This window comes from Onychomys torridus, chromosome 21, assembly GCF_903995425.1.
Source record: "Onychomys torridus chromosome 21, mOncTor1.1, whole genome shotgun sequence".
Taxonomy (NCBI): domain Eukaryota; kingdom Metazoa; phylum Chordata; class Mammalia; order Rodentia; family Cricetidae; genus Onychomys; species Onychomys torridus.
The window spans coordinates 46,497,082-46,511,518 of NC_050463.1; the positions used below are offsets into that span (position 1 = coordinate 46,497,082).

The following is a 14,437-nucleotide window of genomic DNA, read 5'->3' on the forward strand; positions in this document are numbered from 1 at the left end:
ATTTATATTAAACTAATGGTCTGATTGCCAGTGTATGTGAGGAAAGATGAACTTGGGTTTTGTTTTCTGGCACCGGTTGAAATAACCATAGAATGGGTTATGTTTAGATGGAGCAGTTCTCTCTCCTGGGTCCAGGGCAGTCCTAACAAGATCGGCTAGCTTGCTAAGGGGCTGTACTTACATAACTGAAAATTCATGACAGTTAAGACTCAGTGGAGTTCAGCAAGTGAAAGTTTATTTTATATAGGAAACTAGACATTTTCCAGTAAACATCATTTATTACTTACAATATGCCAGAATAATAGCATGCACATAGAAGAAGCAAGTGCGCTTTTAAGTGTTAGGGTTATAAAACATCAGAGGAAGTACTGTGGACAGTGCTTAGGATATTTAATAAGAATAAAATCCCCAGGAGTCGGGTAGGACTTAGCAATACTCTTTACTGCATACCTTCCAGCAGCTAAAACCTACAGAGTTCCAGCAGTATATCTGAGGTACAGCCCTTTTTTAAAAAGTCTGCATTGTGCTTAAATTGGGAAGGCTGTTAGGATTTCCTCATCTAAACAGATCAGGCTTCAGTTAGGAACTCTATAAGGCATACTGTGAAGTGTTGGCGCACTGCTTAGTGTGTAGACCCAGCAACATCTGTGTGTGCTCTGATAGCCTTGAGCAGATGTTATGCTGCATTATGACATTCAAGGCCTTGGTCAGGGAAGGGCTAAACTGCCCAGGGCGTGACTGAGCAGACCCCACTCCTTGTGGGAAGACTACTTAAGGTTCTGAAAGCTGCAGTACAGACATAGCTGGCCCTTTAGAGAGGAATTAGTCATGACTTCAAGGGTCAAAATGGTTTCTTGGGCAGCTCCCATTGTTGCAGGTGTCAAGCCAGGTGTGGTGGTGCACTCTAGTCCAGCACTCCCAGGGTTCAGAAGGCCAAGGAAGGAGAGCTTGGACTCTGACTCTCTCTCTCTCTGACTCTCTCTCTCTCTCTCTCTCTCTCTCTCTCTCTCTCTCTCTCTCTCACACACACACACACACACACACACACGTACGCACGCGCGTGCACACACACACACACACACACCAAAAAACCCTAGTGTATAAGGCCCTACCACAACCTATGGGAGTGGGGGAAGGAAGTGGGCAATTTTAAACAAGTGGCTTTTTCCTTCTCTGAGTCTGTTGTGTAGCCCAGGCTACCTCAGACTCCCAAGTGCTGGAATTGTAGGTTTGCACCTTCATATCCAGCTAAGAGGCTTTTCAAGTCTAACAAACCTGATTTACAGTTTCTGAAATAATTGACTAGTAAAAGACTTTAAATGTAGCAATGGAAAGCAATGCTGCATCCCCTGGTTCAGTCATTGAAGTCCACTGTGTGTACAGAGAATACATCCATCATTCCACTTTGGTGACAGGCTTCCGGTAGTGCAGTACTGTTGCTGTTACCCATATATTTAAAGCCAGCATGATCACAAAACGTGTAAGAACTGAAATAAACATAAAGTTCCAACATTCAAAAGCTGGACACTATCCTGCTTTTAGTAGAAGCCTACGTGAGATTTCACCCCCCAACCCCAAACAAAACAAGATCATGAGACTCAGCACGGCATTGCTTTCAGACATTTCCTGGGAAAGGACTTCCCTGTAGAAGCTTGGCCATGCACCCTCTAGCATCACTGAAGAGATGTGGCTCTGGTCAAGAGGTGCAGCTAAGACCCTTCTGCTTATGTCTCAGGACATGGGTGTCTCAGAACGCTGCTGTCTACGAAGACAAGTGTGGTGGACTCTGCCTGTGAACCCGTGAGGAAGGCTTGAGGCCCAAGGGAAAAGCCAACTTGGGCGGCACAGCAAAGACTCCATGTCACACGAAAGTATTTCTGAGCAATCAGCCCTGTGTCAGTACATGTTGTATCATAAAGTGACCATGAAAAGATGTGACCAGTAGACCAGGAGAACAGCAACCTAACTTACCCTGTAAGACAGGAAGGCTTGTTTTATAACAGGGTTTTGCTGGCTCACTCTGTGTAGCTGAGGGTGACTTTAAACTCCTGATGCTCCTGCTTCTGCCTCCCAAGTGCTGGGATTACAATTTTAGGAAGTGTTGAGGATTGAAGCCAGCTCTCCTCACATGCATGGTGAGCCACTTTACCAAATGAACTACAGTCCCACCTGACTTCTGAGATGTCTTTGTAGTGGTAAAAACACATACAGCATACTAGCCACACTTTATTTTGGACAGGTTCTCTTTATGTAGTCCTGGCTGTCCTGGAACTTTTTATGTAATCAGGCTGGCCTCAAACTCACAGAGATCAGGCTGCCTCTGCCTCCTGTGTGCTGGGATCACAGGTGTGCGCCACCACACCAGGCTGGTCGCACTGTTTTTAAAAGCTAGCCAGTCACAACAGTGGTGACAGATAGGAAACACTGCAGTGGGAACATTTTTGGTCTTTTAAATACAAGCTTTTTGTATGTGGGCTCTTTGCTGTTTAATTACATTCCTTTCCCTCCTGAGGACTCAAGTCCCACGGAGGAGAGCTAGGTCTGTCTCCTTTTCCATCCCATCACTAAAGTCAGAGCTGACAAAAATACAGCCTCCCGAAAGGGACTCCTGAAGCTTGCTTTCTCCATGAAAGGTCTAGTGTTGAGGACATGTGCTAATTGTCATCAGATAGGTTTCTGTTTTTCCACTTTCCAAAGAAGCTGTGTTGGAAGTTGAAAGCAGCGTAAGGGATGAATTCTCGTCCAGTTAACCCAAAGTATTTTCTTCTCTCAGCACGTGCACGCGCACACATACATACACCCTTCCCTCCTCCCCTTTCCTCTCCCCCAGCCTCCTGCCTCCAGCACCTGCACTCAGTGTGGCCAGCCATGGTGCTTTCTTTGCTCCTGGTCATGTGGGTTGCTCCTCTGATCAAATCTTTATTCAGCTTTTAAGACCTCACTTTGCAGATTACTCTCTCTGCTCCCACAGAGTAGGCAGGGTACCTCAGCTACCCACCCTGCTGGTCTCCCAGACTGTACTGGCTCTTTTGCCTTAACTGCTTAAGTATACGGGATTAAGTATGCCCTACTCTGAAAACCCCCTTCATGGCATACTTCAACAGTAAATAGTGGGACTCCTGTCCAATTTCCTTGTTGAGGTAGGAACTCCAGGATGAGAATTGGCTCCCTTGGGTGTATTTCTCCCACGGACTGCAAGGAGTGGATGCTAAATAGAGATTGTCACCGTTGAAGACTAAATTACATTCTTTTGTCCTGTGAATCCATGGCCCAATCAAACTAAATGAATCTGTTATGCCTTATGATGGGTTCCATGTTAGACCCAAGTCCCACAAAAACAAACAGAAAACAAACCCACAAACAGCAAGTGAAAAAAGTTTTTGCTTACTTGTCAGATCATTGGTGGTCAATAAAGTTGTTATTATCCTTGCTGGAAAAGGAAATTCATAGAATAAATAGCTTTTCACACATTGTGATATGTATTTAGCTCGTGCCTTTCTCTTTTACTATAGTAACATATGCTAGCTTCTTGAATGGCCTTGATATGGGACCTTCGTTAGTGCTGGATTGTGTGACCATCAAATGTGCAGCCATGCACCCTGACCCTGGCCCAGGCATGCAGGAACTGCTTGAGAAAGCAGAAGTGGTTTCTAACAGTGGCTCAGCACTGCCGGGGAGGCCTTCCATCCCTCCCTGTGCTCATCCTCAGGGGAAAAAAGTCATTTGCATATTGAGCTTCTAAGTATTTAATTTGAAGAAAGGCTCCCACTAATTCACTAATTAAAAAGTGGGTGGGGGATAGACAAACTAGAGAGATGGCTCAGTGGTTAAGAGCCCTGACTGCTCTTTCAAGAACCTGGGATCACTTCCCAGCACCTGTATGAGAGCACATAACTCTAGTCCCAGAGAATCTGACCCCCTCCTTTGGCTTCTGAGGGCACCAGGCATGCAAGTAGTGCACATACATACATTTAGGTAAAATACCCATATACATAAAATTAAACAAAAATAATGTTTTAAAAATTATATGTTTTTGAGACAGGGTCTTACTATGTATCACTAGCTGACCTTGAAATCCCAGAGATCCACCTGCCTCTGTTTACTGAGCACTGGGATTAAAGGTGTGCGCCACCACACTTGGCAAGGAGAAGACATGCTCTTCCTGTCTAACTAGAGTTCTGTTATTTCGCCCCTGTCTCAGTTAACAGCCCTCTGTAGTGAAAGGACCCTGCGTAACAGCTGAAGCCACAGTCTGCATTACAACCTTGAACACAGGGGTCCCCTTCCTTAGCAGGTTCTGTTGAGTAGTTAATTAGAAAGTATTAGTGTGCAAGAGAAGCCCCTGACATTGATGGAACCCAGTCCCTGGACAGAGGTGACCTTACTTGCACAGGTGTAGGCAGAGAGGCCCCAGGTCAATGCGCTCACGGTTTCTGAGTCCTTTAACTTCCACAGATACTGGAGCTGGGCAAACTTACTGGCTGCGCTGATGACTGTGCATAAGTTCTGGGGTGGAAAAAATAGAGTCAGTCTAGAAAGATCGAGGACTGGATATAGTGCTTTTTTTTCTTTTACGTATTATTCTCTGGAGAATAGTGGTTCCGGGATTGAACTCGGGTCCTCAGTCTGAGCAGCAAGCAAGCACCGTTAACCACTGAGTCATTGCGTCAGCCCAGATACAGTGCTTGTTTAAGCCAAACTTTCGAGTCTAACAGTCTCCAACCTGCCAAGGTTTGAAACTTCAGTGTGGTGAAGAATGACCCTCAGCTGCCTCTGTGGTAGAGAGTGAACTGGCCAGACCTAGTCTAGGGCCTGCTGCAGACCCACCCTGTCTGCTCCCCCCACTCCCAGAGTAGGGATGGTGTACCGTGGCCTGTCACTAAATTGATCAACTTCCAAACTATTCCTCATCCTGAGCACTGTCCTGTGTTATCTCTCAGACAAGAAAACCTTACAGATTGGCTATCAACCCATCAAGCTCTATCTCCACAGCAGCTGCCAAGCTCAGACCAGAGAGAGACTACTACAGTCACCTAGGCTGAGCAGGATGGCATGGTCAGGGAGATGAAGTTAGAAAGGCCCACAGAGAGTGGTGTGTTTGGAAGTCAGCCGAGGGGAGCAAGTGTATGGTACCAAGATCCTGATCTGTAGTGAAACTTCAGTGATGAGTGGGATGGGGACTGACAGCTGGCTTTCACTTGAGTGACAGTCACAGGGCCCTTGAGAAGCTCTGCTTCCTGCTGTGGCAACAGGACTTGCATGGCAGGGGCACTTGGCTGGCCACCAGAAGTCCCTGTGGGTGAGAGAGGAGGCTCCCCAGGGAAGAATCCCGGAGCGAAGGGTGTTGGGGAGTGTGTCTGGGCAGAGGACGGAACTGTACCATGACTTAAACAGACAAAAGTCAGGCACAGAAGGCCCGCAGGAAGGCTGAACCCAAGTAAGGAAACCGGTGGGAAAAGAAGCTTTTGAGAAATTGGGGTGCTGGATAAAGCAAAGGAAGGTGGCAGGGTCAGCTTAGTGTGGTGGGGAGGGCCAAAAAAAGGGGGGACGCCAAAAGTGGGTTATGGCATAGCCCAAACGGACAAGTTATTAGCATGTTTCCTTTTCCAGAAAAAGCCAACTTTGAGATCAAGAGGTAGTCTGGGACCAGGCCATAAGAGAACTCCAGTAGTGTCCACACACACTCAAGGGAGAGCACCCTGTTATCTCACAAAACGGTCCAGTGCAGGCAGGGGACTGGCAAGCAGAGATGTGAATGAGCTGAATGTGGGCATGAAAAGTACCAGTCCTCAAGTCTGCCAGAGAGCAGTTAAGTGCTTGTAGGGAGACTGAGGAGGAGTCACAGAGAGGGAGGAAAATGGGAAAGTTAACCTTTTAAAAGTTACGCTGTTGGAGATGGCAAGATGGATCGGTGGGTGGGGAAGATTGCTGAGGGGCCTGAGGACCCAAGTTCAATCCCTGAAACCCACAAGATGGGAGGAGATAACTGTCACAAGTCTCTGTGTGTATCCCCACCCCCATACACAAAGGTGGGGGGAGCCCATCTTAGTGTTCCCTTTGAGCCCCAAACCTTTCAAGAATAATGTCTTAATAGTTGGCCTCTGTGCCTTTTCATCCTCCTCAGCACAGCTGCAAAGGGTGGATGAAACCCCAGGCTCTAAAGCAGCGGTTCTCAGCCTATGGGTCTAGACCCCTTAGAGGGTGTGTCTAATGACCCTTTCACAGGGGTCGCCTAAGACCATCAGAAAACACAGATGTTTACAATTCGTAACAGTAGCAACGTGCCAGTTCCGAAGTAGCAATGAAAATCATTTTATGATTGAAGGTCACCACGACGTGAGGAACTGTTAAAGGGTCGCAGCGTTAGGAAGGATGAGAACCACTGCTCTAAAGCGATGTAGGCGCAAAAGGAAGGTATCCATTTTCTTCAGCCTCTCTCCGTTAGGGGCACCACTCACCATGGCCAGGTCGATGATCCATTTCTGCAGGCTGAGGACGAACCAAGAAGACACAAATCTGGACGCGTGCTAAGGGACTGGGCAGTGAGTCACTGGCAGCCCCACCCACCCCTCCCTTCTTGTTCTGTGCAAACCAAGCCAGACCTCACCCCAGAGGGTGATACAGAAGCCCAAGTGGGAGGAGGGGGGGGACTGTTCTGGACAATGCCCAGCTTGGAAAAGATGCTAGGGGTTGCATGCAAATGAATATAAACTCTGAGCTCAAAAGAACGGAAGGAAATTATGGAAGAAGGTACAGATCCGTGTCCACGGACTGTAACCTGAGGCTGTAGCTGCATGCTGCTTTCCTGACCCATGTAGACATCTCTAATCCTTCAAAATTAAGCACTTACAAGAAAGGTTCAAGGAGAGATGCTCCGCAAGCCTGGTGTGCTGTGTGTGAACTTTTGAGAATCCACACCCCTTCCCCCTAATTCTGTTGTAAAAGCACAGAAGTTGGGGTGTGCGGTGGTAGGCAAGGAGGAACCATTTTCCGTCTCTCTTGTGCAGGACTCAGGGGCTCAGTGACTGACTACTTGAAACAAAAGAGCCCAACCGGGGCAGAAAGATCAAGTTATGAGGGTTGAGGGGAGTCATAGTCAGGGCAGGAGTGGCTGGTAGGAACAAGTCACTTCCCACTGTTTTGTCATGGGTGCCATTTCCCTGCACTGTCTACCTCCCACATGCCATCAGCATACAGAAGAACCCCAAAGGTGGCCGAAAAATATGCTTACGTTAACTAGGTAAGGGATTAAACTAGAGATGTCCCATGCCAGGAGGCAGCAGAACTGACCATAGTGTGGGTCACAGCCGTGGCGGGCATCCAGCTGCACTGAACTGTTACTAAAGCGTTCTCTGTGCAAAGTGTAGTGTTGCATGCCTGTCATCTCAGTATTTGGGAGGTGGAGAATGGAGGATCCAAAGTTCAAGTCATCCTCGGCTACATGGGAAGATGAAGGCAACCACAGCTATGCTCTTCCTCTTCCTACGGAGAGGGGAACTTGAGCCAGGATGCTAACAGCAATCTGAGACAGGGTTGTGTGGTCCAGACTTACCCAAACCCTTGGGCCTCTCACTGTAAAAAGGGTGTGTGGCCATGTCACGGAAGCAGCAGGATTAACTGACTGCTACCTCCATGCAAACACTCTCTTGGCCTTTTAAGACACATGGAGTTTAAGAAAAGGGACACCGGGTCCATAGGGAAAAAAGGCTGACATGAAATCTCACCCTCTGCATAGAAGATGCCACCAAATGGGGCAGTCTGATGGCTGACCATTATTACCAACAATCCACATGACAGAATTTATTAAGATGTAAGTTGAGGAAATAAAACTCGCGATTAGAGAACAGAGTACAGCAGAAGTTGTCCTCTGATCTGACTGGGAGCGAATCCACCTTAAAGGCAAAAGCAGGGAGAAGGGTCACAAGCCTCTTTCCTTTTAAAAGAGGTCACACACAATGGCAGGAAGCACCACCTCCTTTGGGCCATATAGCCCAAGGTCATGAGTGGAGGAGCAAATACCACTGTGTAAGCCTCCAAACCACAACAGCCACCCAGACAAGGCTCAGCCTCTAAATTACAGTTTTGCATAGGTGTGTGATCAGCGGAAAACTGCCCCCATCTGGCCCATGCCTATATTGCCAGGCACCTGCCAGGTGCATCCTGCGTGGACTTGGTGCCAGCCACTCTCATGTTATTAATCCCCTGGGGACGTGCTCACCGAAGGAAGGAGTGCCTGAGATAAGCACAGGTGGAGCGTGTTGTTCTTAGCGGGGTGACTGCACACCTCACAAGTGCAGTGGGAACACAGCAAATCTATACCCCACGTGGTCTTGGATGTCAGTGGGGCACCCTGTTACAGGGATGCCACTGGCAGCAACCACTAACCTACGGCTTGTGTAAAGACTTGAATTGTATGATCCTTGTTTAGGTAAAAATGACCCTGTTTCACAATGCATAATATCGGCAAATAACACCCCAGACCCCTCACCCCGTTTTTGGTGCTGAGGACAGAGTCCAGAGCGTCTTGCATGCCACCACTGAGCCCCCTTCCTTGGCCCCTCTACCTCCACCTCCAGCTCAGATGCAGGAAGGATACACGGCCGCGTAGGGCAAGGCCTGCTTCACGTTTCCGTTGAAGTGAAAGACAAATAACAGGAGTAGGATGTCTGAAAGGAGAGGCTGAGATGGGCAGGGCTGTAGGAGGGCAGGCTGGGAATGGGGATGGGGCGGAGAGAGGGCGGTGTCCGTTACCTTGTGCGATGAGAATGGGGTATTCCAGGTAAGTGAGCAGCGGGTTCCCATAGTAACATTGGTAGCGAAAGAAGACCAGGAACCTGGAGACAGGACATGTAGATATTCACAGCCCACCCAGCGACCCGCCAGACCTCAGACACATTTACCCAACAGTAGAGCATGTGGTCTTCACCGTACTCGTGACCGACCTGAGGACAGACGGTCAGGAATGTGATCAGAGACCCATATGGCAGGTCCAAGAGACCTTGAAGTCAGCACTTTGCTAAACACCCTCAGGGGTCACCTACACTGCCTGTCACATCGTAAAGATCACTTGGGGGAACTGAGATCCAAAGAAGACAAGACCATGTGAGAACTCAAGGATAAGAGGGAGGGTCTCACCCTGAGGTGTTGCCCTATATCTGGCTTCTGTGATTTTTAGGGGGACCCAAACATCCCACACATCCTGTGCCCTGGGGATGATATGTGAGTGCTTTTCCTTTTCTTTCTTTTTTTTTTCTTTTTTTTTGTTTTTCAAGACAGGGTTTTTCTGTGTAATTTTGGTGCCTGCCTTGGATCTCGCTCTGTAGACCAGGCTGGCCTCGAACTCACAGAGAGATCTGCCTGGCTTTGCCTCAGGAATCTGTATACAGCGGTCATCAACCAGGCATGGAGTCTCTGGTGTCATTAAAATAGCCTCTGGCCAAGATCCAATCCCCTCACATCAGAATTTTAGAGTTTGAGCTCTGAGGTCGAAATCCAAGGAGGGTCCATGCCTCCGAGGCAGGAGTCCAGGCCCTGGAGGATGCAGGCTGTCTGGTGGCCGCTGCCTTTAGGGTCTTCCTGATAACCTCAGAGCTTATCTGACTGGTGAGGGTCAGGCAGGCAGCCAGGCAAGGCCCAGAGGAAAGCAGAATTGAAGTGACCACCGAGCCGGGAGAAGGAAGGGAGCGGGAGGAGGGCGGGGCGGGGGGAGGAGCCAGAATGTAAACAGAAGGGACCAGGCAGGGTTGCTCGCCTGTTCCTATTGTTCCTACCTCAGGATTCAAACAACTCTCACCTAAAGCTGCAATGAGGATTAGAGAAGGAATGCGTGGAGGGCCCCCGGAGGACCTTCGGAAAGTTCTCGCGAACTGAGAACTATTATAATCAACTGCTGGCTGGCGGAAGTAGGGATAAATAACTATTGGATTTCAGTGGTGGAGCATACCCGCGCCTTCTGGCCTCAGAGCTGGTCTTAACCCTGCCAAACCTAATTCCAGAAACCTGCCGTGGCTGCCCGCCCACTGCCCCGAAGGGAGAGAGGCGGTTCAGACTTCCAGAAAGAGCCTACTTTATCTGTATCGCGATAAGACTGCAAGACCCATCCGGGTCCCAGGGAACATTCCATGGCCAGAGAGCTGTTTTCTGCTGGAGTCAGCTGTTGGGGTTGAGAAGATTCCTGATTGGGTTTGCGTGTTTAAAGCCAGGCTGCAAAGAGGGAGCTACGTGCAGGTTAGGAAATGTGGGTTTGGCGCTCTGTAGGCACCCGTGAACTTTCTCTTCAGTCTGCACCCCGAAGCCTCCGCCTCATGCTCGCGAAAGACTTCGCGAGCCAGAGGCCAAATAGCGCTCCGGACTTCAAACACCCGCATCTTCGGCCCCAGCCAGGTTGTCATTTCTGCATCCTTCCGTCTGGTGCCTCACCCCTCACCCTGCCAGCCTCTCTCTCTCTCTACAATACACATACTCTAGTTCTATGCGGCCATCGGACCAGGGACCCTCCTGCCCGCCCGCCGAGCCTCTCTGGAAAGGTGCACCTGGAAGCCCACCCCATCAGATGGGCGCGCTCCTCCGGGTGGGTGCCAGCGGGGTGGCGCTGGAGACAAACCGAGAGGGCTCTGCCTGGCGCAAGATCGCGCGACTCAGGGACGTGTTTCCTATTTGCTCTTCCCAACCAAAGTTTCACAACTTTACTTCTTACTCTTTAACTACTTAGCCAAGGGCACAGAGAACTTGGCTCCTGCAACAGTCACTGCCCAATCCTGCGTGCTGGACCCCAGCCCAACTTTCAAGCGCGGACCCAAGTTCCCCTTCCCTCCTCCCTTACATGGAATCATCAAATCTTGTAACTCAGATCTCAGCCCAACCACTGGTTTACAGGCAGGGGGTCTCGGGGCTGGAGAAAAAAAATGTGGGTGGTGCCGGGTGATGTTAGGGACGTTAAGGGACTGCAGGTGCCAATGGCTTCGCCCGCGGCCTGCTGGTTATCTATAAAGACTGGGTGGAGGGTGACTCCGCTGAATCTCCAAGATGGGCGTTCACAGGCAATTCGTATCTCCCGGGATTTGGGGAGAAGAAGCAAGGGAGGTGTGTGGGAGCGCCCGGGAAAGCGCCTCCCAGCCCCGCGTCCCCCGAGTTAACCCTTGGCCTCCCGGACTCGCAGGCCTCCCGGGGCCTTACCCCGCCAGCTCCAAAAGTAAACTAGGGAGGCTGATGCCCCGCGCGCTGCGCGCCGCCAGCTGCGCGTAGATCTGCGGCAGCTTGAGTGCGGCGCACACGGCCAGCGTGCTCCAGTTGCAGAACCACAGCAGCCCGGCCTCCATGCTGCAGCCCCGGGTGTACAGGGGTCAGGGGCTGCGGGATCTTGTAAGTGAGAACTAGGAGCTCACGGTCCAAAGGAGTCCTTCCGCCTTCCCGCCGGCCGGGCCACGCCCCGACCACGCCCCGAGCTGCTGCACTCCGAGGGCGCCCCGCCCCATGTCGGCTGGACTCAGGATGCTCCCGGCCCAGACTGCTCTGGGTGTGCCCCGCCCCGCCCTGGGTTTATTGCGCTGTGGGGACACTCCCACCCCAGGTCTGATCTGATCCCCGTGCACCCTGCCCTGAGTCTGCTCCACTCTGGGTGCGCCCTGCCCTGTGTTTGCTCCACTCCGGGTGCACTCCGCCCAGAGCCGGCTCCGACTCAGGGTGCTCCCTGCCCGGTGTCTGCTCCACTCTGGGTGCGCCCTGCCCCGTGTCTGCTCTGCTCCGGGTGCTCCCGTCCCTGGGGTGGTGGCTCTACCCTGCCCTGCCGGGTTCTGGCAGCTGCTGATTCACTTTTCGGGTTCCACCCACGGATGCTCTTCCTAGCGGAATGGAAACGCCCGGACAAACCAGCCCCACCAGGGGTCGGGTGGGCGGGCACAGGGCCTACTTCTCAGGCCATAGGCCATTCTGTGTGTTTTCCACTCTCTACAAGTTATCTTTTTGCTCTAAACCTCTCAGAGATGAAAACTTTTAAAGCCTTTGGGCCAACCTTGTCAGCATCCTCCCCGTCTTACAGGCCTGAAGAAGCCAGAGGGCGCCGAGGCCCCTGAAACCCAGTCACACGGAGCTAGCCAGCCTTCTGTTGGCGAAAGACGTCCACAGCGGAGGAGGCTAATCTCTTTAGTGAGCTTGCTCCCTAAACCCGGAGGCTGGTTTTTCTGTTTTGTTTTGTTGAAACAAGGTCTCATACAATGCTGACTGACTGGCCTTGAACTCAGTGTGTAGCCTAAGCCAGCTTTCAACTTCGGATCCCTCGGCTTCCGCTTTCCAAGGGCTAGGATTGCAAATGTGTGCCGAGGCACCATAGTGTGTGGGTTGAGGTGGGGTCACGTGACCCAGACTGGCTTTGAATCAATCTCTCTCTCTCTCTCTCTCTCTCTCTCTCTCTCTCTCCCTCCCTCCCTCCCTCCCTCCCTCCCTCCCTCCTTCCCTCCCTCCGCCTATTGGCAAACGCTGGGATTACAAGCTTGTTCCATCATACCATCTGAGAGCCCGCTCTTCCCTTCCTTCCCTTCTCTTTTTAGTTTGATTCTTAGGGCTTTGTTGTTGTGTGCGCGTGAGCACGCGCTTGAACCTGTGCTTCCGCAAGCCAATGGACAACCTCACCTGTCATTCCTCGAGTACTGTCCACCCTCACTGGTTTCGAACTCACCAAACAGGCTAGGCTGACTGTCCAGGAGACCCCAGGGAATCCTCTTTTTTTTTTTTTCCAACCTCCCCACCGCTGAGAATACAAACCCACATGGCCAATTTTTTTAGGTGGGTCCTGGGATCTAACTCGGGTCCTCCAAAGAGTTAACAGGTAACTCTTGAGAAGGGGGTGTTATGGTGCGTGCTGTTTCCTCCAGATTGGATCCCTGCTCTCTGGAGTGAGGGCTACGGAGATCGCCTGCTGGAGCAGTCCCTTGGGAAGTTGGGGTGGATGGGTGGTGTTACAAGGACCCCCTCCTCTCCAGTGTTTATAAACTGTAAACAGTAGTTGTCCCCAAGTTTTATGGGGGGAGCAGGGACAACCTGAGTCCAGCGAGTGATGTCATTGTCTTTTTCTTTTTTTTTCTTTGCTTTTCGAGACAGGGTTTCTCTGTGTAGATTTGTAGATTTATTTATTATGTATACAGTGTTCTGTCTGAATATATGCCTGCAGGCCAGAAGAGGGCACCAGATCTCATTACAGATGGTTGTGAGCCACCATGTGGTTGCTGGGAATTGAACTCAGGACCTCTGGAAGAGCAGTCAGTGCTCTTAACCTCTGAGCCACCTCTTCAGCCCCTGCCATTGTCTTGAGTTACGTGGTGCACCCATGTTACATGGGGCAGGTGCTCGCTTCAATTATATTCCTGTAAGCAATCCCAGTAAACTCACTGAGTGACCAGGTGGACCTGGATGGGGTAGATTCCTACTCTGTCACCTGCCTGAGGTGAGTTGGTGCCTCCCTGTGTCTCCCCAGGAGAAAGAACATAACGGGAGAGAATATGGACACCGCCCTTTAGGTACAAGATTGGAAGAGGGGGTCATTTTCCCTCCTCTGGAGATCGCTAGGCTATAAGACTGAACACACACACACACACACACACACACACACACACACACACACTCCGTCCATGGTAATTTTGTGCTGTAAGCCATACCTTCCGCCTTGCCTCAGACCTCACCAAAACCCTCACCCTTCCCGTGGAAGAAGCCAAAAAGCTCTCTGGATTCTCTCCCAAGAGAGAGATCTTTGAAGGGTGTGTCTGTGTGTGTGTGTGTGTCTGTCTTCTGTCTGTCTGTCTGTCCACTATATCGCTTGTCAGTAGAGAACTCTGCTCCTAAGAAAAGTGGAGGATGGAGATCCGATCCAGCCAGCTCTTCTCTGAGTTACTCCATATCCTGTAAAGCAAACAGCCTCCTAGCTCGGCCCTTACCCTGAGTAACTCCATTTTACAAAGTAGCCGTGTGTCCCATTTTGAGGGTGAACTCTAAGGCAAAAGGACCTCTAAGTCCTTTTGGGGATGTCACATAGGCTAAGCAATATCTGACATTTCCATCTGCATGTGGCTTATTTATGTCCTACACAGAAGCTACTGGCCAGTGTGCTGTAGACATCATGCCATGTGGCTAAGCTGGTCAGCGTGGATCCTGGGAACAGAGGTGTCTACATCAGGGCTTCTTAAACTCCTTCCATTCTCTGCCCCTCTCACCTGAGACAGCTAGCTCTCTGTGACCCTGGATGAGGATGTACGTACAGTGTGTGATCAGGCAGCCAAGTTCAGAGCCAGCCTGGGCAGCTTCCCTTTGTCTCCATCTGAAGCATGTTTCCCCAGACACTGGGATCTCTTCCTCTCTTTCCTTCTGAAGGATGCTTTCCCAGACACTGGGTCCCCCCTTTCCCAGACACCACCCCTCACCCACTTTTTGCACCACGTGGCTGCTTGGC

At 50.7% G+C, this 14,437-nt stretch overlaps 1 protein-coding gene across 1 annotated transcript; it reads right to left on the reverse strand.

Moving 5' to 3' along the window:
* Positions 1-1,071: 1,071 nt before the first annotated feature.
* Positions 1,072-11,481, reverse strand: Slc66a3 (solute carrier family 66 member 3). The gene is made up of 7 exons (XM_036171110.1): positions 11,176-11,481; positions 8,752-8,834; positions 8,597-8,666; positions 6,459-6,516; positions 4,386-4,506; positions 3,389-3,430; positions 1,072-1,487 (listed from the first exon to the last, which is right to left on the reverse strand). The coding sequence occupies exons 1-7, from the start codon at positions 11,316-11,318 to the stop codon at positions 1,396-1,398; spliced, it is 609 nt and encodes a 202-aa protein (XP_036027003.1). The 5' UTR covers positions 11,319-11,481; the 3' UTR covers positions 1,072-1,395.
* Positions 11,482-14,437: the final 2,956 nt, after the last annotated feature.